The following is a 26,399-nucleotide window of genomic DNA, read 5'->3' as shown; positions in this document are numbered from 1 at the left end:
TTGTACTACATCAATTATTGTTGGCTCTTGTATAAAGAAGAATAACCGCTACCTGCTGCAATCAGAACAGATTACTGTCCTTTTCTATGCGTGAGAAGAAATATCCAGTTATTATGGACTAATTTCACCACTAGGATGAATACTACGTCTAATATTAGACCGCTAAGGGAATTAGCTTGCTAATCACACTTAAATTGTACTTCCCACTTATTTTATAGGTAATTTTGTTAAATACAAGTTAAGTTTTAATTGAAAACAAACATTTCAATATTCTTTAAAAGAGTGGTCCAAACAAGGGAATTGTCTTCTTTCCGATGTGTTATGGTCTCACCACCACACACGCCGAATATATGTGATCCGTCCATACATCCAGGGGCTCTGCCCCAGTGTAAAATTAAAATAATAAAAGCTAAAAACAAAAAGCCTAAAATTATAGATCAGATCGCAGTATATTATTATTTCCTACTCATACACATATAGGTGGTCATTCAGAGTTGTTCGCTCGTTGCCGATTTTCGATATGCTGCGATTTGTTGCTAACTGCGCATGGTACACAGCGCGCATGTGCTAAGTTATTTAACCAAAACTTAGTAGATTTGCTGGTGTTCGTACAACGCTTTTCAGTTGCACTGCTGTTCGGTAAATGATTGACAGGAAAGGGGCGTTTCTGGGCGGCAACTCAGCATTTTCACGGCGTTGGCTAAAAATGCAGGCGTGCCAGTGAAAAATGCGGGAGCGTCTGGAGAAACGGGGGAGTGGATGGCCGAACGCAGGGCGTGTTTGTGACGTCAAACCAGGAACTAAACGGACTGAGCTGATCGCAATCTGTGAGTAGGTCTGGAGCTACTCAGAAACTGCAAAGAATTATTTAGTAGCAATTCTGCTAATCTTTTGTTCGCAATTCTGCTAAGCTAAGATACACTCCTAGAGGGCGGCGGCCTAGCGTTTGCAATGCTGCTAAAAGCAGCTAGAGAATGAACAACTCGGAATGAGGGCCAATGTGTATTGCTGTTGGTGAAGGTCAACCTCAGTGTTTGACCACTATTTCTGGCTCATACCTGTTTTGTGTGACACTGTGCGTGAAGGTGGTACCACAGTAATATATTTTATTTCCTACTCATACACGTATTATGCGACAATGTTCAACCGCCGTGTTCGATTACTATCACTGACGCATACACATATTGTGTGACACTGGAGGTGGAGGTGATACCACGGTAATATATTTTATTTCCTACTCATACACATATTGTGCGACAATGTTCAACCGCCGTGTTCGATTACTATCACTGACACATACACATATTGTGTGACACTGGAGGTGAAGGTGATACCACGGTAATATTTTTTATTTCCTACTCATACACGTATTGTGTGACACTGTTGGTGAAATTAAATCATAGCGTTCTATTATTATCTTTAACTTTACACGTATTGTGTGACACTTTAGTTGGTAAATTTTTTGTACTAATTGTAGTGTACAGTATGCTGTACCTCACTTGGTTCGTGTTTTTTGGTACTTGATAGATATGGAGGACAACAACTGAGACGCATAGACAGCCTAATCCAGGGCATGTAAAATCAAAGGACAAGTCAAAGTTGTATTAATAAAAGTAACAATAGTGCAATAATATAACCAATAAAAATTGTTGTCTATGCATTAAAGACCATCGCTATTCCCCCCAATGATTAATTTACGTTTTTAAAATCAAACAAATTAAATTAAATTACTAATAAATCCTTCCTCCCACTACACACAGTACATATTCTACCTTCCTTTGGCCCCTGATCTAGTTATTGATAAAGATCTGTGTCAGACCATTTTTCTATTTAAGTTTCATATTTTTTTTAACCAAAATTTACATAGACAGCTAAAATTACATGATTTTGCCTTTTTTTGTTCCTAGAGTATTATTACCCTAAATAACATTATTTTCCAGGCATTTCCAGGCAATTTTGACCACAGTACAAACAATGAACACAAAGCATAATGCTGATGAGGATGGAGCTGTGAGGTGAGGATGGAGCTGTCACATGCTGAGACGGAGATGAGGGGAGTCATGATGATGGAAACCAGAAGTGACACGGATGGAACATGCGGACGTGATGTGCATGCATAGGACTGAGCTGGGCCGTGTGCAAGGTGCCAGGACCGGAGATCTGGGAGCTGAATGAAGAGAGGAGCCAGTGCCAGGAGCAAGGTGCCAGGATTGGAGAGCCGGGAGCTAAAAGAAGGGAGTAAGATGTGAGACAGAGCCATGTGCCGGGAGCAGGACAAAGGGAGCAAGGCAAGGAGCTGGGAGCAAGACGGAGCCTACACAAGGGTAGCAGTGACCAGTAAGCAGGTGCTGCTGCAGGTGGTCCAGAGTCCCTCCAGACACGCAACTATCATTATTGTTTTTCACTGTCACACTTTTACACTTTCCACTGTGATACACTGTTATACATAGGAGAGTTGCAGTGCTATAAGGGGATTGAAGAGTCTTGGATAGTGCTCTCTCTTTATAAGGGACATACATTGGTTAAAGGCTAACTACAGATTAGAAGTAGTTAGTTAACCTTTTTCAGGATGAGTGGGAACAAGATTGATAGTCTCACCCAGTGCATATCTTGTCAGATGTACACATACCTGGAGCAACCGTTCCAGGGTGAGTATCTCTGCACAAGATGTGAGCAAATGGTCTCTCTGGAAGCCCAGATATCTGATCTAAAGCAGACCATTGAAACACTAAGGGAGATTGCTAATCTTGAGCAAAGTCTGCAGCTCACTGTGGATGCATTGGGGAGTAGGGTGGACCTGAGGTAGAGGAGGATGAACAGGTAGGTAGTTGGGTTACACTTAGAAGGAGTTAAGGTGTGAAGAAGAGGAAGGCCAGTTCTGAGCTGCCAAATCCCAGCAGATTCGCCCGATTGGACAAAGATACTATGAATGGCAGTACAGATTTGGCGGAGCTGGCAAAGACTGTTTCCTCTAGCAACAAGAGAAACAGTCCCTGCTACACCAAAGGGAAAGCTGTTGTCTTCCAGGTGCTCGGGTACAACACATTGTACAGGTGCTTGGGTACAACACATTGCAGATCGGGTAGACAGATTGTTGGGAGGGGCTGGGAAGGACCCGGCGGTCTTGGTGCATGTTGGCACTAATGACAAAGTTAGTGGTAGATGGGATGTCCTTAAAAACGATTATAGGGAACTAGATCAAAGGCAAGAACATCTAAGGTGATATTGTTCAAAATATTACCAGTGCCACGCGCTAGCCCAGGAAGGCAGAGGGAGATTCAAGAGGTAAATGTGTAAATGTGTGGCTGAGAGATTGGTGTAGGAAGGAGGGATTTGTGTTCCTGGAACACTGGGCAGACTTCTCGGTCAGGTGCCATCTTTTTTGCTGGGATGGATTGCACCTGAACAAGGAAGGGGCAGCAGTGCTTGGGGGAAGGATGTTTACAAGGTTGGAGGAGATTTTAAACTAGATGTCTGGGTGGGGGGATAGAAATAATTAATGGGACAATCAGAGAGAGCAGAAAGGGGGAATCTATAAAGTATAATGGGGGTGGAGAGGGGAGGTGAGGAAAAATAGTCAGCAATAGTAAATTAAGAGAAAAAAACTGTTAATTAAAGAAACAATATCAACAAAACAAACATACAGACCATGTATGTTTGTTTTGTTGATATTGTTTCTTTAATTAACAGTTTTTTTCTCTTGATTTACTATTGCTGACTATTTTTCCTCACCTCCCCTCTCCACCCCCATTATACTTTATAGCAGGGGTCTTCAACCCGTTGCCCGCGGGCCACAGGTGGCCCGCTGCTATGGTTTCCATGGCCCGCCGACGCGCCCGCCCGCAGCGCACATATGAACACAAAAAAAAAAAATTTCCCTTTCCCGGAGTCATGTGACTCCCCCGCACTGTCACTGGTTGCCTGTGAAGAAGGGGAGTAGCTCCTCTTAGGCTGGTCAGTGGTCTGGTCACCCTTACTGTGTCTCCCTCCCTGTGTCTCCCTCCGCCTGCAGTGTTGAATAGGTGGGTGAGAGCGGCGGGGACCCGGCTGGGGGGGGTGCGGCAAGTTACCATTGAGAGCAGGGGGCAGTGCGGGAACCCGGCGGGCGGGAGCGGAGGGGGTGCGGCAGCATGTATGCAGCCTGAGCATGGCTGTGTGCGGCGGGGACCCGGCGCGGGGGGGGGGGGGGGGGCTGCGGCAGGAGAATAAAAGTGTATAAGTGTTGAGGGCAGGGGGCAGTGCAGGAACCCGGCGTGCGGGAGCGGCGGGGACGGGGGTGCGGCAGCCTGAGCAAGGCAGTGAATAAATTAGTATTGAGGGCAGGGGGCGTGGCGGGGGACCCAGCAGGGGGTGTATTAAGTATTAAGAGCAGAGATGGCAGGGAGCATGCTTTGACAATGCTGCTGTCTGTCTGTGATGGGGAGGAGGGAGGGTATGATAGCACCTATGTCTTGACATAGGCGCTATCATACCCTCCCTCCCCCCATCACAGACAGACAGCAGCAATATTGTGAAAGCATGCCCACATTATACCCACCAGTCCAGTGATACTGCCGTATGAGTCCAGTTCAGTGCTTACAGACCAACATCTTGAGAATACTCTGCGCATAGCGACTTCTAACATTGATGCCAACATCGACAAGCTGGCCAAGCAAAAACAATGCCAAGTTTCCCACTGATATGAACTTATTATAATAACAAAGGTAAAGTAGACCATGTTTCATTCATTAAATTACAATAATTATCTTTTGAAGTCTTTTTTATGGTCTTATGAGTCTAGAAAAGGTCTCATTACAATCATAAATTAAAATTTAGATTCTAAATACCGCAGTATAGCTTAGTGGCCCTCGGCTTCGTTTCATTTTTTTATGTGGCCCACACTGTCTTAAAGGTTGAAGACCCCTGCTTTATAGATTCCCCCTTTCTGCTCTCTCTGATTGTTCCACTAATTCTTTCTATCCCCCCACCCAGACATCTAGTCTAAAATCTCCAGAAATGATTGCACTAAGTGATCAATATATCATATGCATTACAGAGACATGGCGGGACGATTCTCATGACTGGGCTTCAAATTTGGAGCGATATACTCTCTTCAGGAGAGATAGGACTAATAAAAAGGGAGGGGGTGTATGTCTTTCTGTTAAACCATTCTTAAAACTGTATTTAAATGAGGTTATTTACGAGCGGACTGGAGATAATGTGGAGTCATTATGGGTTGGGATTTCTAGTGGAGGAAAGATACAAAAAAGCTACTAATAGGGACATGCTACAAACCGCCAGATATTAGTGTGACAGAAGAATTACAACTCTTGCAGCAACTCAAAAAAGCTGCAGAACTGGGAGATGTCCTAATCATTGCAGATTTTAATTATCCAGACATAAATTGGATCACTGAATCAGGTAATACAGCTACGGGAAACAGGTTCTTAAAAATGCTAAAAGATCACTGCCTGTCTCAAGTAATCGAGGAACCAACCAGACTTAGGACTATACTGGATCTAGTACTAACTAATAATGTGGAGATTATATCAAATACTAAAGTAGGAGAGACCTTGGGAAATAGCGATCATAATATGGTCACATTTGATATTAGTTTTCAAAAACAACACTATAAGGGTCCAACTAAGACTTATCACTTTAGAAAAGCTAATAAAGGACATTGATTGGGAAGTTTTGGTTCATGGTAAGAACACTTCTCAAATGTGGGATGCTTTTAAAATTATGCTTGATAAGTACACTCATATGTTCATTCCCATGGGCAGCAAATGTAGGAGTATTAAATTCAACCAATGTGACTTAACAAGAAGGTTAAGGAGCAAATGGATAATAAGAGGCGTGCTTTCAAAGCATTTAAATCCGACGGAAAGGAGGGGTCATTCCAGTACTACAAGGAATGTAACAAAAAATACAAAAAAGAAATCAGAGCAGCTAAAATAGAAAACGAAAAGCAAATTGCCTAGGAGAGTAAAACAAACTCTAAAAAAATGTTTAAGTATATAAATGGTAAAAGGCTAAAAAAGGACAATATACTGTAGGAGCATAAAAGGGAAGTTGGGTATCTTGATTAATGAGGCAAGATCAAGCAGATTTATTGAACACATTTTGTTCATCAGTGTCTACTAGAAAGGACCTGTTGGTGGGAGTAGTGCACAACAAAAGCTATGATAACATCCCGTTGCTAAGTACTTGGCTAAATGAGGAAGTAGTATGGGAGAGACTAAGTAAAAATTAGATTTTACTCACCGGTAAATCTATTTCTCGTAGTCCGTAGTGGATGCTGGGAACTCCGTAAGGACCATGGGGAATAGACGGGCTCCACAGGAGACTGGGCACTCTAAGAAAGAATTAGGACTACTGGTGTGCACTGGCTTCTCCCTCTATGCCCCTCCTCCAGACCTCAGTTAAGGAAACTGTGCCCGGAAGAGCTGACATTACAAGGAAAGGATTTTGGAATCCAGGGTAAGACTCATACCAGCCACACCAATCACACCGTATAACTTGTGATAATATACCCAGTTAACAGTATGAACAACAACAGAGCATCAGCCAACCTGATGCCAACATAACATAACCCTTTATTAAGCAATAACCATATACAAGTATTGCAGAAGAAGTCCGCACTTGGGACGGGCGCCCAGCATCCACTACGGACTACGAGAAATAGATTTACCGGTGAGTAAAATCTTATTTTCTCTAACGTCCTAGTGGATGCTGGGGACTCCATAAGGACCATGGGGATTATACAAAAGCTCCCAAACGGGCGGGAGAGTGCGGATGACTCTGCAGCACCGAATGAGCAAACACAAGGTCCTCTTCAGCTAGGGTATCAAACTTGTAGAATTTTGCAAAAGTGTTTGAACCCGACCAAGTTGCTGCTCGGCAAAGCTGTAATGCCGAGACCCCTCGGGCAGCCGCCCAGGAAGAACCCACCTTCCTTGTGGAATGGGCTTTTACTGATTTTGGATGCGGCAATCCAGCCGCAGAATGAGCCTGCTGAATCGTGTTACAGATCCAGCGAGCAATAGTTTGCTTTGAAGCAGGAGCACCCAGCTTGTTGGATGCATACAGAATAAACAGCGAGTCAGTTTCCCTGACTCCAGCCGTTCTGGCTACATAAATCTTCAAAGCCCTGACTACATCTAGTAACTTGGAATCCTCCAAGTCACGAGTAGCCGCAGGCACCACAATAGGTTGGTTCAAATGAAAAGATGACACCACCTTTGGCAGAAATTGCGGACGAGTCCGTAATTCTGCCCTGTCCATATGGAAAACCAGATAGAAGGCTTTTACATGACAAAGCCGCCAATTCTGACACACGCCTAGCCGAAGCTAAGGCCAATAGCAAGACCACTTTCCACGTGAGATATTTTAACTCCACGGTCTTAAGTGGCTCAAACCAGTGAGATTTCAGGAAATTCAACACCACGTTAAGATCCCAAGGTGCCACTGGTGGCACAAAAGGGGGGCTGAATATGCAGCACTCCCTTTACAAAGGTCTGAACTTCAGAAAGAGAAGCCAGTTCCCTTTGAAAGAAAATGGATAGGGCCGAAACTGGACCTTGATGGACCCTAATTTTAACCCCATAGTCACTCCCGACTGTAGGAAGTGAAGGAAACGGCCCAGCTGGAATTCCTATGTAGGGGCCTTCCTGGCCTCACACCAAGCAACATATTTTCGCCATATACGGTGATAATGTTTCGCTGTCACGTCTTTCCTAGCCTGTATCAGCGTAGGAATAACTTAATCCGGAATGCCTTTCTCCGCTAGGATCCGGCGTTCAACCGCCATGCCATCAAACGCAGCCGCGGTAAGTCTTGGAACAGACAGGGCCCCTGTTGCAACAGATCCTGTCTGAGAGGCAGAGGCCATGGGTCCTCTGTGAGCATTTCTTGCAGTTCCGGATACCAAGTCCTACTTGGCCAATCTGGAACAATGAGTATTGTTCCCACTCCTCTTTTTCTTACGATTCTCAGCACCCTGGGTATGAGAGGAAGAGGAGGAAACACATAAACCGACTGGAACACCCACGGTGTCACTAGAGCGTCCACAGCTATCGCCTGAGGGTCTCTTGACCTGGCGCAATACCTTTGTAGCTTTTTGTTTAGGCGGGATGCCATCATGTCCACCTGTGGCAGTTCCCATCAATTTGTAATCTGTGTGAAGACTTCTTGATGAAGTCCCCACTCTCCCGGGTGGAGGTCGTGCCTGCTGAGGAAGTCTGCTTCCCAGTTGTCCACTCCCGGAATGAACACTGCTGACAGTGCTCTCACGTGATTTTCCGCCCAGCGAAGAATTCTGGTGGCTTCCGTCATCGCCACCCTGCTCCCTGTGCCACCTTGGCGGTTTACATGAGCCACTGCGGTGATGTTGTCTGATTGAATCAGCACCGATTTGTAGCGAAGCAGGGTCTCCGCTTGACTTAGGGCGTTGTATATGGCCCTTAGTTCTAGGATATTGATGTGAAGGCAAGTCTCCTGACTTGACCACAGACCCTGGAAATTTCTTCCCTGTGTGACTGCCCCCCACCCTCGGAGGCTTGCATCCGTGGTCACCAGGACCCAGTCCTGAATGCCGAATCTTCGGCCCTCGAGAAGGTGAGAACTCTGCAGCCACCACAGAAGAGACACCCTGGCCCTGGGGGATAGGGTGATCAGCCGATGCATCTGTAGATGTGATCCGGACCACTTGTCCATCAGATCCCATTGAAAGGTCCTCGCATGGAACCTGCCGAAGGGAATGGCCTCGTAAGATGCCACCATCTTTTCCCAGGACTCGCGTGCAGTGATGCACCAACACCCGTTTTGGTTTAAGAGGTCTCTGACCAGTGTCATGAGTTCCTGAGCCTTCTCCGTCGGGAGAAAAACCTTCTTCTGGTCTGTGTCCAGAATCATGTCCCGAAAGGGCAGACGCGTCGTAGGAATCAGCTGCGACTTTGAAATATTCAGAATCCAGTAACACTTCCCGAGAGCGTGCTACGCTGATCAGCAACTGCTCTCTAAAATCCCCCTCTTCCAGGCTTGCAATGACCGCTCTGAGCGATTCCATCTTGAACTTGAACCTTTTCAGGTAAATGTTCAGGGATTTTAAATTCAAAATCGGTCTGACCGAACCGTCCGGTTTCGGTACCACAGACATTGTGAAATAGTAACCCCTTCCCTGTTGAAGGAAGGTAACCAGCACCACCACCTGCTGGAGATATAATTTGTGAATTGCCTGTAACACTAATTCCCTCTCTAAGGGGGAAGCTGGCAGGGCCGTCGGTGAGAGGGCATCTCCTCAAAGTTCAGCTTGCATCCCTGAGACACAATATCTATTGCCCAGGGATCTAACAGGGAGTGAACCCACTTGTGGCTGAACTTACGCAGGCGTGCCCCCACCGGGCCTAGCTCTGCCTGTGGAGACCCAGCGACATGCGGTGGATTTTTGTAGAGGCCAAGGAGGACTTCAGTTCCTGGGACCTAGCTGTGTTGTGCAGCTTCCTTCCTCTGCCCCCGCCTCTGGCAAGAAAGGACGCACCTCGGACATTCTTGTTTCTTTGTTCGAAAGGCTGCATTAGATAATGTCGTGCTTTCCTAGGCAGTGCAGGAATATACAGCAAAATATCAGAATTACCAGCTATAGCTGTGGAGACCAGGTCCGAGAACCCTTCTCCACACAATCCTCAGCCTTATATATGCCTCTTTAAGTCGGCATCATCTGTCCATTGCATATTCTACAGGACACATCAAGCAGAAATCGACATAGCTTTGTCTCTAGGACCCAGTATACTCATGTCTCTTTGGGCATGTTTTATATATATATATATATATATATATATCTCTTAAGACAGCATCTTTAATATATATATATCTCTATATATACATATATATATATACACATACTAGGGTCTCAATCTCTGTTGATAAGGTAACTGTCCAAGCTGCCACAGCGCTGTAAATCCATGCTGACGCCATCGCCGGTCTGAGTAGTGTACCAGAATGTGCACGCTATCTGCAGGATCCCTGAGAATAGCTGTTACGACAGGGCTACCTTTTGTGACACCCTAGGGGAAGATTCCCATCGTATCCTGGCTTTAGTAGGGAAAGGATACTGCCTGAGAATTCTTTGTGGGAAACTGCAGTCTCTTGTCTGGAGATTGCCGCTCTTTTTCATCATGAGAGGAGGGAAATTTACCTCATCTTTCTTCCCCTTAAACATGTGTACCCTTGTGTCAGGGACAGATGAGTCATCAGTGATATGCAAATCATCTTTTATTACAATAATCATATATTGAATACTTTCCTGCCATTTTGGCTGTAACTTTGCATTATCGTAGTCGACACTGGAGTCAACCTCCGTGTCGATATCAGTGTTTATTATTTTGGATAGTGAGCATTGAGAGACTCTGAAGGTCTCTGCGACAGAGGGACAGACATGGCTAGATTACTTGTCTGTTCTCTAATCTTTTGTGCCATAAATTCACCTTAGCACTTACACATATCCAAACAGGTGTCGGCGTTGTCGACGGAGACACCCTCTCACACACATATTAGCTCCATCTCCTCCTTAGGGGAGCCTTTTACCTCAGACATGTCGACACACACGTACCGACACACCACACACACAGGGGATGCTCTATTTGAAGACAGTTCCCCCACAAGGCCCTTTGGAGAGACAGAGAGAGAGTATGCCAGCACACACCCCAGCGCTAAATGACCCAGGAATCACACAGTAACGTAGTGTTAACCCAGTAGCTGCTGTATATATTGTTTTTACGCCAAATTTATGTGCCCCTCCTCTCTTTTCACCCCCTTCTATCGTGCTTCTGCAGGGGAGAGCCTGGGGAGCTTCCTCTCAGCGGAGCTGTGGAGAGAAAATGGCGCTGGTGAGTGCTGAGGAAGAAGCCCCGCCCCCTCAGTGGCGGGCTTCTGTCCCGCGATTTTGTGTAAAAACAATGGCGGGGGCTCATGCATATATACAGTGCCCAGCTGTATATATGCCCTATTTGCCAGGAGGTACTCAATTGCTGCCCAGGGCGCCCCCCCCTGCGCTCTGCACCCGACAGTGACCGGAGTGTGTGGGTTAGTGTGGGAGCAATGGCGCACAGCTGCAGTGCTGTGCGCTACCTCATATGAAGACAGGAGTCTTCTGCTGCCGATTTTGACGTCTTCTTGCTTCACCCGCCGGCTTCTGGCTCTGCGAGGGGGACGGCGGCGCGGCTCCGGGAACGGACGACCAAGGTTAAGTTCCTGTATTCGATCCCTCTGGAGCTAATGGTGTCCAGTAGCCTAAGAAGCGCAACCTAGCCGCAGTTAGTAGGTTTGCTTCTCTCCCCTCAGTCCCACGTAGCAGAGAGTCTGTTGCCAGCAGAAGCTCTCTGAAAATAAAAAAACCTAACTAAAATACTTTCTTATTAGCAAGCTCAGGAGAGCTCACTAAAATGCACCCAGCTCCGTCCGGGCACAGATTCTAACTGAGGTCTGGAGGAGGGGCATAGAGGGAGGAGCCAGTGCACACCAGTAGTCATAATTCTTTCTTAGAGTGCCCAGTCTCCTGCGGAGCCCGTCTATTCCCCATGGTCCTTACGGAGCCCCCAGCATCCACTAGGACGTTAGAGAAAGTAAGATAAATAAATCTTCTGGTCCAGATGGACTTAACCCAAGGGTTCTTATGGAGCTTATCTCTAAACTAACAAGGCCATTATATTTGATTTTCTATGATTGGATTACATCAGCCCTGATATCAAAGGACTGATGTATAGCAGAGGTAGTCCCAGTATTTAAAAAGGGAAATTAAACTCATCCCAGAAACTATAGACTGGTAAATTTGACATCTATAGTGGGGAAAATACTAGAAATAATAATAAGGGATAACATATAGGAGTACTTGGATACCGCCAAGGTTATTAATAGGAACTAGCATGGTTTTGTGAGGGACAGATCATGTCAAACTAACTTAATTAGCTTCTGTGGGAAAGTGAGCGATAATATTAACCAGGGTAAAAAAGTGGATGTGGTCTATTTAGATTTTGCTAAAGCCTTCGACACAGCGCCACATATGAGACTGATTTTCAATTCAGAGTGCTTGGTTTAGGAAACACTATTTAGACTTGGATAAGTAATTAACTGGATAACAGGGAACAGCGAGTGGTGGTTAATGGGATGTTTTCTGACTGGGCCTCAGCACTCAGTAGAATATCGCACGGGTCCGTACTTGGGCCACTATTGTTTAACATATTTATTAATGACCTAGGAGTGGGTCTGGAGAGCAGTGTTCATTTTTGCAGATGATACTAAACGTTGTAAAGTAATTGATTCAGACAAGGAAGTTAAGTCTCTACAGAACAAGTTATTTAAACTGGAAGTTTGGGCAGACAAATGGAGAATGCAGTTCAATAGAAAAAAATTAAAAGTTATGCACCTTGGGACTAAAAACAATCAGGTAACCTATAAATTAAATGGGTAAACATTTAGGGGAAACTGTAGTTGAAAAAGATTTGGGGGTGCTCATTGATAACAGACTTAGCAGGAGTACCCAATGTGAAAGTGCAGCAACAAGCGCAAATAAGGTGTTAGCATGCATAAAATGGGGTACGGAGACAAGGAATGAGAGTATAATCCTGCCACTGTATAAATCATTGGTACGGCCACATCTTGAATATTGTGTACAGTTCTGGACATCGTACTATAAAAAAGATATCTTGGAACTTGAAAGGGTTCAGAGGCGAGCCACAAAATTGATTAAGGGACTAGAGGCACTGGATTATGAGGAAAGCTTACTAGGTTAGAAATGTTCACAATCGAAAGAGGTGGCTAAAATGGGATATTATTAATATTTACAAATATATAAAGGGACCATACAAAGACCTATCAGGTGATTTCAGGGGTGTCAGAACGTTTTTAGGTTGGGGGGGGCAAGATATAATCTGAGTTTGGCGCCCCTAGCTTCCCAGCAAACTGTCACATAATAGGCATACGTGTCGGTGCATCATTATGATTACTAGCATTATCAGCAACATGGTAAGCACGGGATCCGGTGAGGATCCCGGTGGTCAAAATACCTACGCTGGAATCCGACACAGCTCGGAATGCTGGTGTTGGTATTCCGAATAGGATTACAATCCCGGCGCCGGAATACCGACCGCCAGGATCCTGGATGTCTGTGTGCTGGGCCCCAGGAGAAGTAAGCTGCAGAGGGTAAAAGTGGGGGGTTGGAGGAGGTTAGGTTTAGGTTGCAAGGGGTAGGGTTAGGTTTAGGCTGCGGGAAGGGGGTTAGGGTTAGGCACCACCGGGGAGGGTTAGGCTGCTTGGCAGGGGTGGGGTTAGGTTTAGGCTGCAGGGAAGGGGGGTTAGGGTTAGGCACCACCGGGGAGGGTTAGGCTGCTTGGCAGGGGTGGGGTTAGGTTTAGGCTGCAGGAAAGGGGGGATTAGGGTTAGGCACCCTGGGGAGGGTTAGGCTGCGGGGTGGGGTGGGTTAGGCTTGGGGAGGGGGGTTAGGTATAGGCACCGTCGGGGAGGGTTAGAGTTAGGCTGCAGCGGGTTGGGGGGGTTAGGGGTTAGGATTAGGCTGCTAAAAGGGAGGGTTGAGGGGTAGGGTAAACATACTTTTCTTCCCGTCAGGATTCTAACCATTGGGATGACTGAAGGCATCCCGAACACCGGCATATCAGCCCCAACCCGTAAACACAGGACAGAGGTTCACCAGGTATATGACAGGAAGATGTGTGGGGGCATTACTATTATAAGTATTAACTGCAACATGGTGACTAGATGACAGAGGTTCAGCAGGTAAATTACATCTTTGTATCAACTTTAAAGCTGACCTCCATGCCAAACATCAGGAAGAGCACCACCAGCAGCAGGTTCTTGTGCATGATATCTGGTCGGGCAGCATCTGCCGCCAGTTCTTCGTCATCTGGCTTCCCCTTTGCGATTTTTCACAGAGACACCATGCGGGCAGGAAGGACGCTCACTCCGGTCACTCCAACTCCGGTCCCCCCATTGCTGGCCAGGCTCACGTTCACCCCTCCGTACAGCCATCCCTTGGTCTGCTGCACACCTCTGCTTCGCTGCTCCTTGCGTGGCTTGGGTGTCTCAAGTCAATCAGGCCAGGAGGGGGAGCATCCCGTACAGAGGGGCCAGAGAAGAGAGGACGAAGCAGGGCCGGATTAAGTCTTTGAGGGGCCTGGGGCACTTGAGATATGAGGGCTTCTCCCTCACATCAGTACCACACCACTCCATGAGTCTGACACTCACAAACGGTGACAGGTATACTTGCTACGGTGCCCTCATAGGGTTGGTAGCCCCAGTACATGCATAGAGATGACAGTTTGCGCTCTGCAGACTTGTTAACAGTTTAAAAACGTCCTTTATTCCTACATTTAGGGCTTGCATCCGTCGTCAGGCACAATATTTTGATTGATAACGGGCGCAAGGCCGAAACATAGGAATATAGAATGTCTGCAGAGTGCAAGCGGTCATCTTTATGCATATATATATATATATATATATATATATATAACTCAAAATTACTGGACTGGCACTCACACCAAATAATGAACTGTCCCGGTGCCCTCAACAGCAAAAAGGCACTAACCCTTTCATGTGCAACACATGCCTTGTATAGGCCCACTCTGGTACGCAGTTACTCTGTATGGTGGTGGATAATTTGTTTATCATTATCTCATGATTTTAAAAAGATGTTTTATAATAAATGGAAAAAATTGTTTTACGCTATGAGAAGCGTCTTTTCTAATCTTATTTGAGGTATCTTGGACGTCAATGTGAGAAGATATCAGAACGTGAATTATTGTCATCACTATTCCGTGCAAGAATCTGATGGACATTACGCTGTGGTGATATATATCCCAATTGGGGAGCGCTATTCATATTTTTTTATTCCATATATGTATTTAGGTTTGTGGTAACCTGTTGAGTAGCTGCACCCCTTGCATTTCAGCGCAGTTGATATATTTCTCTGTTTGAAGCAAAAAGGCATGAATATACATACAGGAGAGGCGGCACTCACGGCTTATAATGAAGAAAACACACGATACCACAGCGGGTTATCAACATTTCAATTCATTCGAATTTTCGTCAGGATACATACAGACAATCAAAAACGCTCGCCTTATGTCCCCTCACCAACCGTGCACACGTGTGAGCCGCAGCTCGGTCCCAGCATCCCGGCCGCGGCACCCAGTGATGACGTCATCGCACACACGGCGCGCGTGGTCACTACCCGTCACCATGACAACCCGGGAAGTGTACAAAAACACAGGCTGGGGAAGTAACAACAGTACATAGCTGTCTCAGAAGGCATTGTGTGTTTTCTTCATTATAAGCCGTGAGTGCCGCCTCTCCTGTATGTGTATATATATATATATATATATTCTATTATGTGTACTATATGTCCCCATGCCATCCTAATATATATATATATATATATATATATATATATTTATTTGTGTCTGTGTGTCTGTAAAGTCTGTCCAAGTCCATATATGTGTGTGTGTGTGTGTGTATATATATATATATATATATATATATATACACACACCCATATACACAGACACATATACGGACTTCACACACACTCTCAGCACATCAGCCCCTTATATATTTAATGAATACCCCATCCCTTACATATGATCCCCCACAGATTATATATTTAATGATCCCACCTCATCCCCACCTTGTATATATTTACGGCACTCACTATCACTTATAAATTATATTTAACGAACCCCCCTCCCCCATGTCTTTATACACTGACCTCTGCTGACTGGAGTGCACCCAAAGTCAGGCAGCTTCCCGCTCCTCCTCCACAGCCCCAATGTCAAATGCACAGCGTATTCTTGTAGTCACCGGCGCTGCAGTAGTAGCACCGGAGCACACAGCGCTGCCTCCCGCGGCGGGTACAGGGCAGGCATCGGGATGATTCTCCTTTCCGCCAGGCTCCGCCGTCAGCAGCAGCTCCAATATCAGCTTCCGCTGCTGCTGCTGGGAGTCTGCTGGATGATTCCTTTACAGCAGCTCTGGGGGCCCGGGGTACTTACCCCCTGGGACCCCCCTTAATTAGCACTGAGGATGATACGGAGCTGCGCTCCCAGTGCCAGCGTGAGCGGAGGGCAGAGGCGCTAGTACACAGGTGCGTCGCCCGCCGCTCCTCTGCCCAAGTATTGGCGCCTCTCATGTTTGGGGGGAGCGAGCTGCCCCCTTGCCCCCCCCATTCCGACGCCCCTGGGTGATTTGTATTATGAAAAATCTCTGCACAGGACACGTGGATAGTCTCTGAGATTAGAGGGAAGGAAATTTCATATTCTACGAAGCAAAGGGTTCTTCACAGTAAGGGCGGTAAAGATTTGGAATTCTCTACCAGAAAAGGTAGTAATGGTGGACTCAGTCAATAAGTTTAAAAATGGAATAGATAAATTCCTAACTGAAAGAAATATCCAAGGGTATAGCATTTAAATAAAGTATATTTAAAAAAAGCATGAATTATAATTATTATTTAGACTAAATAAGCATAACTTCATCTGGGTCATATAGTAAACTATAGTTACTTTCAGATTAGTGTAAAGGATTATAATACAGGTTAAACTCAATTAACTTTTTCTCTTTTTTTAACCTCATAAACTATATCACTATATCGTACAATATATATTTTGAGATGCTGTAATTATCTGTACAGATTATTTTCAGCCTCAATGTACAGTAGGATCAGTTCCTGGAAGTTATGTTCGACCTGGAGAAGGTTTCCGCTTCATCTAGCTTTACGCAAGGTATGTAGGACCATGTCAATTTTTTTTTTACCAATATACACAACTAGTTTTTGTATTCATTCAACACATTTCCACTTTATTGCAGACATCGTGGCAAAGGGAGTTCAATCGGGCGGAGTCCTGGATGTGGCACCCTTATATGGAATTCAAAACCTGCAAGATCCATCGCTGGATGAAAAGAATATTGTGATGTGGTCAAAACTGACTGGAAATGAGTGGAAATTAATGTTATTGAGGTTAATAATACCGTAGAAACAAAAACAGACCCAAATTGTGTGATTTTAGCTTCTTTTTTTCTTTTTTTTTTCTTTACGTGTAGATCCAAAACTAAAACCAAAACCCTCAAGGGCGGTTTGGCAAAATCAGTCCAGATCCAAAACACAAAGGAGATACAGATCCAAAACCAAAACATAAAACCCAAGAAAAGGGCTGGCGCACATACCTAGAATATATAAATATATATGTGTGTGGTTTGGTTGTGCGTTTTTGTATGTGCTACCACAGGGGCACCACAGTACCGGTTGTGCACATGGGGGGGGGGGGGGGGGGGTGTGAATGCTCAGGGGAGTTTTGTAGCAATTTTATTAGTGGGAGACCCCACAACTTTATTGCCCCTGGGCCCCCACAATTCTTATCCAATCCTGTCACTAGGAACACACCTTGGTGTGTATAGGCTTAAATTACAGATCTGGAATGTGTACCACCTTTTGCCTAGTGTGATTGGTTTTCCAGGAACTATTCAATGTACACTGCTCAAAAAAATAAAGGGAACACTAAAACAACACATCCTAGATCTGAATGAATGAAATATTCTTATTAAATACTTTGTTCTTTACATAGTTCAATGTGCTGACAACAAAATCACACAAAAATTATCAATGGAAATCAAATTTATTAACCCATGGAGGTCTGGATTTGGAGTCACACTCAAAATTAAAGTGGAAAAACACACTACAGGCTGATCCAACTTTTATGTAATGTCCTTAAAACAAGTCAAAATGAGGCTCAGTAGTGTGTGTGTGGCCTCCACATGCCTGTATGACCTCCCTACAATGCCTGGGCATGCTCCTGATGAGGTGGCGGATGGTCTCCTGACGGATCTCCTCCCAGACCTGCACTAAAGCATTCACCAACTCCTGGACAGTCTGTGGTGCAACGTGGCGTTGGTGGATGGAGCGAGACATGATGTCCCAGATGTGCTCAATTGGATTCAGGTCTGGGGAACGGGCGGGCCTGTCCATAGCATCAATGCCTTCATCTTGCAGGAACTGCTGACACACTCCAGCCACATGAGGTCTAGCATTGTCTTGCATTAGGAGGAACCCAGGGCCAACTGCACCAGCATATGGTCTCACAAGGGGTCTGAGGATCTCATTTCGGTACCTAATGGCAGTCAGGCTACCTCTGGCGTGCACATGGAGGGCTGTGCAGCCCCCCATAGAAATGCCACCCCACACCATTACTGACCCACTGCCAAACCGGTCATGCTGGAGGATGTTGCAGGCAGCAGAACGTTCTCCTTGGCGTCTCCAGACTCTGTCACGTCTGTCACATGTGCTCAGTGAGAACCTGCTTTCATCTGTGAAGAGCACAGGGCGCCAGTGGCGAATTTGCCAATCTTGGTGTTCTCTGGCAAATGCCAAACGTCCTGCACGGTGTTGGGCTGTAAGCTCAACCCCCACCTGTGGATGTCAGGCCCTCATACCACCCTCATGGAGTCTGTTTCTGATCATTGAGTAAACACATGCACATTTGTGGCTTGCTGGAGGTCATTTTGCAGGGCTCTGGCAGTGCTCCTCCTGTTCCTCCTTGCATAAAGGTCGAGGTAGCGGTCCTGTTGCTGGGTTGTTGCCCTCCTACGGCCTCCTCCACATCTCCTGATGTACTGGCCTGTCTCCTGGTGGCGCCTCCATGCTCTGGACACTACGCTGACAGACACAGCAAACCATCTTGCCACAGCTCGCATTGATGTGCCATCCTGGATGAGCTGCACTACCTGAGCCACTTGTGTGGGTTGTAGACTCCGTCTCATGCTACTACTAGAGTGAAAGCACCACCAGCTTTCAAAAGTGACTAAAACAACAGCCAGAAAGCATAGGAGCTGAGAAGTGGTCTGTGGTCACCACCTGCAGAACAACTCCTTTATTGGGGGTGTCTTGCTAATTGCCTATAATTCCCACCTGTTGTCTATTCCATTTGCACAACAGCATGTGAAATTGATTGTCAATCAGTATTGCTTCCTAAGTGGACAGTTTGATTTCACAGAAGTGTGATTGACTTGGAGTTACATTGTGTTGTTTAAGTGTTCCCTTTATTTTTTTGAGCAGTGTATTTTACCATACAGTTTGTCTGGATGGTGTGAAGCATGAAGGTGGTGGGACTAGCATTAACTATATTTTGAGCTTGCACATACTACATGCACTTGCCTTGTTTTTCCTACATCAGTGTGCTCGTCTCATCATTTTCTCTTCTTTGTTAATTATCATACTAAAGTCCAATGTGCACATTAAGGTGACTTTTAAATGTTTTCAGCGCAGCATATCAACAACTGTTAAAAATGCAGCATTTTCTGAGCAGACTTATACCTTGCATCACTTTCTTTTTAAAAAAGGGGACAAAGCTGCTAATTTCTTTTCTGTTTCCCTTGATGAGCTTGCACATGGACAATTAACAATAAAGCTAGTTAAAAGCATAGACAAGACCCTGTACTTTGCTCTTGTTTCTAACATATTATTACAAATACAGTATCTTCTCAGCTTCTCATAGTTTCCACTCCACATAATGCAATAGTTTCTTAATGAATGTTATCATATAACTTCATGATATTGTACAAAACAACTAAATTCTCTTAAAGCAAAGTGAGCGCTAGTCATAAAAATGTGTATTTAAAAGTCCGTTGTCTATCCTAGCATTTAATAAGCTTTAAGAAAGCCTTTTAAATGCTTCAGATTTGATGTACAGATTGATCATAGCTCATTTCTTTATGCAAATTTTATTACATATTCTTTCTACAAAATAAATACATAAGACTGAAAGTGAATTAAATACAAACTATGAAAACAGTTAATTTTACATGCATACATTACAGTAATACAGTGTATGTGTTCATAGTCTGGCATTTTATTTTGATATAAAGAAGAAATAAATCACTACTGTAGGACATTAAATATGATCTGTTGTCAATTTCACTATATTTCTGCCATAACAGCTCTGAATGTCAAGTGGTGCTGTTCTCAATTCTTGCAATGCATTCATTCATTCCATCATTCATTCACTAAAAGAAATGATACAGCTGTCTAGTATTTAATCTAAAATTGTCAGAATGCAGAGAAACTGTTTTCAGATTACAGTGTTTTGGAATTGTCATGGATAAGTGGATTGTTAGTGGACACTTAAATCGGCTTGCAGCTAATATAGTCTGTTATTGATAAACATGTTTTGATGCATAAAAATCAAAGCAATCTGGCAAGTTACAGTCATTATTATACTTGTATGTGTTATTAAGCAGTATCAATAAGTGTAATATATGATTATACTGAATGTATAGGTGAACACGTACTGTACAGTGAATGAAATGTAAATAATTACTGCTAATTATCCCATGAAGATAAAAAGCATGTTTAATCTTATATATCTTGGAATATCATTAAGCATTGCAGGGATAGAAAATGACTCAAAAGTGTTGTATACCTGTATATCATTAAAGAACAGAAATATGTATAGTAAGTGATACTTGTCTACGACTAAACTAATTCACGAAAATATATTTTATATAATCTTTTTATTTCAAATACAGTGCGCTAAACACATTGCACCTCTTTTATAGTATAAATGATTCAACTTATTCATGCATAGCACTCAATGTGTTGGTAAGATCCATGCACTATGTATGCATGATATAAAATGCTAATAATACAGTGTTTGTATTAAAACACTCAATATGTTGCAAATATTACAAAGTACATAATCCTCACAAGTCTTAATAGCAGGTAAAAGAATTTATAACAATTGATACCAATCTATTGAGTAAAAAAAATTCAATCAACTTGATCTGATATACTGTACTTTAGGGGTCTATTTTACTAATACTTGGCTGGAGATAAAGTAGCTGAAGATAGAGTACAAGCCAATCGACTCCTAACTGCCTCCTAACAGGCTGTGGGGCAGATTTATTAAGCCTGGTGAAGTGATAAAGTGGAAGGTGATAACGCACCAGCCAGTCAGCTCCTAACTGTCATTTTTCAAACCCAACCTGTGACATTGAAGTTAGGAGCTGATTGGCTGGTGCATTATCACCTTTCACTTTATCACTTCACCAGGCTTAATAAATCTGCCCCTGTGTTTGAAATATGACAGGTAGGAACCGATTGGCTGGTACTTTATCTTCAGCGACTTTATCTTCATCCAAGGCTTAGTAAATAGACCCCTAAAGTACAGTATATCAGATAAAGTTGATTGAATTTAACATGTGACAGAAAATATACCGATAACATTAGGAAAGTCTGTCCCAGGGAGAAGTGTTTGCTAACTCACCTGTCCACAGCTATAGCAGACATGGAGTAGATGCTGGCAAAGATGGCTGTGATAGGGAAGAAGTTGTGAAATCTACAATATGCCTCCCCGAAGTACCACTCATTGTGGAGGGCATATATAAAATTCACCAGAGTGTTGAAAGCGGCCATTGAAGCGTCAGAGAAAGCTAAGCTGACCAGAAAGTAGTTGGTGACTGTCCTCATTCGCTTGTGAGCTAGTATGATCCACATTACTATAATATTGCCGAACACCGCTACAGCCACCATGGATCCATAAGCCAAAGACCAAAGTATTATGCGCCAGGGAGGCTGCACGAACCTGTGAGTGACAGGGGAGCTAGCATTAGTCTGTGTGATGTTCTTTTGCCATAACAAGCCTTCCCCAAGGGGAGCAAAAATGCCCAATTCTTGATCAACAGTCATGTTTGTCGGGGTGGACGTCATGGTCGTTTTCCCAAAATGCAGCCAAAAGTCTGACGGCAACGCAAAACTGTACCTGCTTAGTACAGGAATGCCAAGGGTATGCAAGGGAGCATCATAAGTGACTTCAGTACTGCATATTTCGCCCAAACACCTTTCCCTCTGACCCTCTCACGGAACAAGCCTCTAATCAGAATGCAGGGAATGTAAGGTAAACTTCAGGCTAAGTTGCTCCGTCACCTGAGAAGGAGTTATCGCAGAGACAGCAGCTGGTGTGAGAGTAATCGCAGAGGCAGCTGGTGTGAGTCTTTTATAGAACGAATTCTTCCAATGTCTAGGAAAATGTCTGTGACATCAGAGTGGGGAGGGGGGATCAGAGTAAGGCCAGTGGGTGCTTACACACACTCCCACACCGTGTACACAGGTAGGCTCAGCAGCGCATTCTGTCACACATCGAGGTCATCACGAGTGTTTGTCATCTCTTTCTGCATACAAGTGTAATACCCGCCTGAAGCGTACTACAGTGTGCTTGTCTCAGTAGTGGTGTTACAGTATAGGAGTTGCGTCTTGTCCATGGTGCTGAACCGGAGAGGCTATAGCAAGGTGCACGACTCAGAGTATTGTAATGAAAATCTATTTTATTGTATCTTTGTTACAGGTCCTCTATCAAAACGCAGTTTAGGCGAGATACATTTAATACAGCAGTTTATGCTAAGGGGCAGACGTAGTGATTCTGGTTCTGAATTAGCATTGATAATACTGTAGTTGTTACTGTTCGAATGTCATATAATACCTTCATAGGGTTACCTTGTGTGGGGATTAGGTAAAATCCGGAACGGTTCGGACCCCGGATCGCCGGACCGAGGAAGGAACGCATCACAGTGCTCATGGCACCATAGTGTTTCTGCAGTTTTCTTTTACATTTGCTGCCCGTGTTTTACATTTGCTGCCCGTGTGTTCCATTACCCATCTTTGCGTATGTAGGAGATCTGTCCTACTGTATCTCTCTGCAACTTTCTCTTCTTGCATTTAACTCTTCCTATCAATGATTGTTGATTTTAAATGGGACAGGTGAGACACGTACAGCGAAAAGACATACAGTACAGTAAATGGCCCTTTTCTGTATAATTTAAACAGAACACACGAAGTTGCAATGCGTGTATTTGGTTACATTTTACAGCAAAAGTACCAAGCTAAGTCTTCAGCACCGTATCTGCAAATGCCCACTAAACATATATGGCTGGTTGATTTAGTGTAGCACATTCATAACAGGGGCAAACCATGGATATGGAGAGGGAAAGAGATATGGAGAGAAATAGATATCGAGAGAGTCATGGAGAGATTGATGAGGAAGATATGGGGAGAGAAAGAGACATGGAGAGAGACATAGAATGAAAGAGAGAGAGAGAGAGAGGTATATATATATATATATATATATATATACATACACACACACACACACATATATATATATATATATACACACACACACACACACACACACACACACACACACACACATACATTATCTCCTACATGGAGAGATGGAGATGGAGAGACATGGAGAGAGAGAGAGAGAGAGAGAGAGAGAGAGAGAGAGAGAGAGAGAGAGACATGGAGACATCAAGAGGGAAAGAGACTTGGAGAGAGACAAAGACATATATATATATAGATAGAGAGAGATGTCAGCAGAAAGAATGTGAGGTGTCCTGGAGAACAGTTACCTGGAGGTCTCTGGGAGGAGGCTGCATTGTCTCTCTGGCCGGGCAGCAGCTCTGAAGGGGCTCTGATGGGCTCCTCGGCTGTCACCAGGGCCGGACTGGCCATCTGGCACTTCTGGCAAATGCCAGAAGGGCCGATGGCCATGTGGGCCAGTCCAGCCGACCCCCTCTTGTGTCACTGAGACACGCTGCCGCTCAGTCCGGCGGCAGCGTGTCTCAGCTGTCAGAAGCTCAGAGCTATGTCTGGCGGCGTGTAGCGGACTTCAAACCAACCACCGGTTCGTGAGCCAATCAGAGCTCGCGGACCGCCAGCCAATCAGGAGCCGCCGCTGCCGGTCCGCGAGCTCTGATTGGCTCACGAACCGGCGGACATAGCCGCGCTGGCACGCTCTGAGCTCCTGACACCTCACATCACAGCCGGAGGAGCAGCAGCAGCGGTAAGTAAGCTGCTGTGGGGGCAATTGGCTGGCACTGTGGGGGGCACTGGGGGCATTTGTATACCTGGCATTGTGGGGGCAATTGGCTGGCACTGTGGGGGCATTTGTATACCTGGCACTGTGGGGGCAATTGTTTACCTGGCACTGTGGGGGAATTTGTATACCTGGCACTGTGGGGGCATTTGTATACCTGGCACTGTGGGGGCAATTGTTTACCTGGCACTGTGGGGGCATTTGTATACCTGGCACTGTGGGGGCATTTGTATACCTGGCACTGTGGGGGCAATTGTTTACCTGGCACTGTGGGGGCATTTGTATACCTGGCACTGTGGGACATTTGTGGATCTGGCACTGTGGGTGCATTTGTATACCTGGCACTGTGGGGGCAATTGTGGATCTGGCACTGCACTATTGGGGGCATATGTCTGTGTATCACGTCCCATTTTAATTGGCCACACCCATATTTTTGGCAGTACCTTTATGGGACACTCTCTGTCTGATTGGTCGCCGATTGGCCCTGCCGGGAGTGCACACAGACGCTCTCATTCTACAGAATGGGGCGCGTGCGTGTCCACGCCCCTTTTCTGGAGCACGCGCGCTTAGTTACAACCTTTATTTTTCCATACCCCCACTTTAACATTTCCACTTCAACCAATGGTTGTGTGTATTTTAATACAGAATGATGTACACTTGTATGTTGTTATAATATTAATTATATTTGTAAGAGTAAAGACTAAGAAGTAGGAGGAGTCAGGAATAGTACGGTGAGGAGTCAGATGCTGACACCGAGGTGGGCCTGTGTGCTATAAAAATGCCAGGGCCTATTTTTGGTCCCCGTCCGGCCCTGGCTGTCACCCACATGTAGATAGTGGTCCAACAAGAATTAAGCGTCCGTTTGTGTGTGGGGGAGGGGGGAGCACTTATGAAAAATCTTGAATCCCCCCCCTCCCCAATGCTGTTGTCCCTATAATGTCACTTAGGGGAGCAGGCAAAGAGTGAGATACAGACAAGAGGGTATCAGGTAGAGAGAGAGAATAAGAGGGAGAGGAGCGAGAAAGAAATGGAGGGAAGGGGTCAGGGAGAGAGAGGGTTTCATGGAAAAAGAGGTAATGAGAGAAAAAGAGAGGAAAGAGAGAGAGAGAGAGGGTGTCATGGAGAAAGAGAGAGAAAGGGAGTAGAGGGGAGAGAGAGGGCATCAGGGAGAGAATAGAGGGTGTTAGAGAGAGAGAGGGAGGAGCAACAGTGAGAGACGGGAGCAAATATGGGTGTTTTTAAAAGATGGCATCAAGGAGGGGGAGAGGGGAGAGAGAAAGAGAGGGGTGCAAGAAAGAGTGTGTGTAGTTAGAGAAAGACTTAGAAACAGAGAGAGAAAGGGTGTCAGAGAAAAGAGAAAGAATGAGCCATGATATTGGCTCCAATACTTTTGGCCAATGTCATCTTGATTGTTATCATTTTTTACTTAGTTTTTCCTGAAATCCTTGCAGGGCCAGAGGTTAACAGGTCTCTCCAAAGTCCCCGCAGGTAGTCTTTACAGTTGAATAGATTCTCCTGCTCTGCACATGCCCCATATCTGCACTGTAAATATATATATATATATATATATATATATATATATATACATATATATATAGTCTATAAAAAAAAAAAGGTATCTCCGATTAATGAAAAATATTTTATCAAGAAGTAAAACACATTTACAAATGTGTCACTATAAATCAGTGCATAAAAACACCAGAGGCATCGCAGAGGGTATCAGAAACAGCACATGGGGTACCTCACAGCAACAAATGGCATTGCTGGATGATCTGAGTAGCAAGTAGTCATATTGCACACCTCCGATGGTGTTACTTGGTCAACAGCCATTTCAATGCTCAAAAGGCACCTTCATCATGGGCAACCAACCTATTGTCTGTGTGCTCTATTTAAACCTATCTAATGAACCTAATTACACTCACCTGTGGTGATGCAGTTCACATGCGTCCATGCCTACCTAGGCCACCACTGCCATAAGCGGAAGTGACGTAGCGCCAAAGGCAATCGTCAGACAGCTGGACTAGGCAGCAATCTGTCATGGTCATGACCGGAAGCGACGTGACATAGCAAGACACTTTGTGTCACAAGGACATATATGGTCAAAGACTTTCGCTGCATGCCTATAGATTGTGTTCCCCCTGTTGAGATGTGCAGGTAATCGTAACAAAATTTTCCTACAATGGGAGGCTCATTGCATAGCCCAGTTTGAATTCAATAGCCCCTAATGGACTTAACGAAAGTCCGGTTTTCGGTTGCTTCCTGTAGTATAAACCTACGTTTTATACATTCTCTATGCTACATTATTTTGGTTTACTCACTGGTCCACTTCCACCTCTTCTAGTTCGTTGCATTGTTTTAGATTTTGGTGTACTTTTTTACCTATGATACATGTAGGGGTGATGTCACTCTAGTAGTAGCTAGCTTGGTTAATATGTAAAGGGGTTACAATGGTGGCGGAGTGCCGTGTCTGTTTGCATTTTTATGCATCTGATG

General features: G+C 44.8%; 1 protein-coding gene across 2 annotated transcripts in view; it reads right to left on the bottom strand.

Annotated features, from left to right (window-relative positions):
* The window catches only part of TACR3 (tachykinin receptor 3), a 442,628-nt gene extending 420,459 nt beyond the window's left edge, over positions 1 to 22,169 (bottom strand). The window contains exons 1-2 of one of the 2 annotated variants that reach the window (XM_063918127.1): positions 21,792 to 22,169; positions 21,297 to 21,614 (exon numbers count right to left, since the gene is read on the bottom strand). In XM_063918127.1, the coding sequence (XP_063774197.1) occupies positions 21,297 to 21,562 (266 nt within the window). In that variant the 5' untranslated portion in view covers positions 21,563 to 21,614; positions 21,792 to 22,169. Of the gene's footprint in view, positions 1 to 21,296 lie in introns of both variants that reach the window. The other variant, XM_063918118.1, reaches the window with a different exon arrangement.
* Between the last annotated feature and the right edge of the window lie 4,230 nt (positions 22,170 to 26,399).

This window comes from Pseudophryne corroboree, chromosome 1 (assembly GCF_028390025.1).
Source record: "Pseudophryne corroboree isolate aPseCor3 chromosome 1, aPseCor3.hap2, whole genome shotgun sequence".
NCBI classification, from domain to species: Eukaryota; Metazoa; Chordata; class Amphibia; order Anura; family Myobatrachidae; genus Pseudophryne; species Pseudophryne corroboree.
This window is presented reverse-complemented; position numbering and strand designations above follow the sequence as displayed.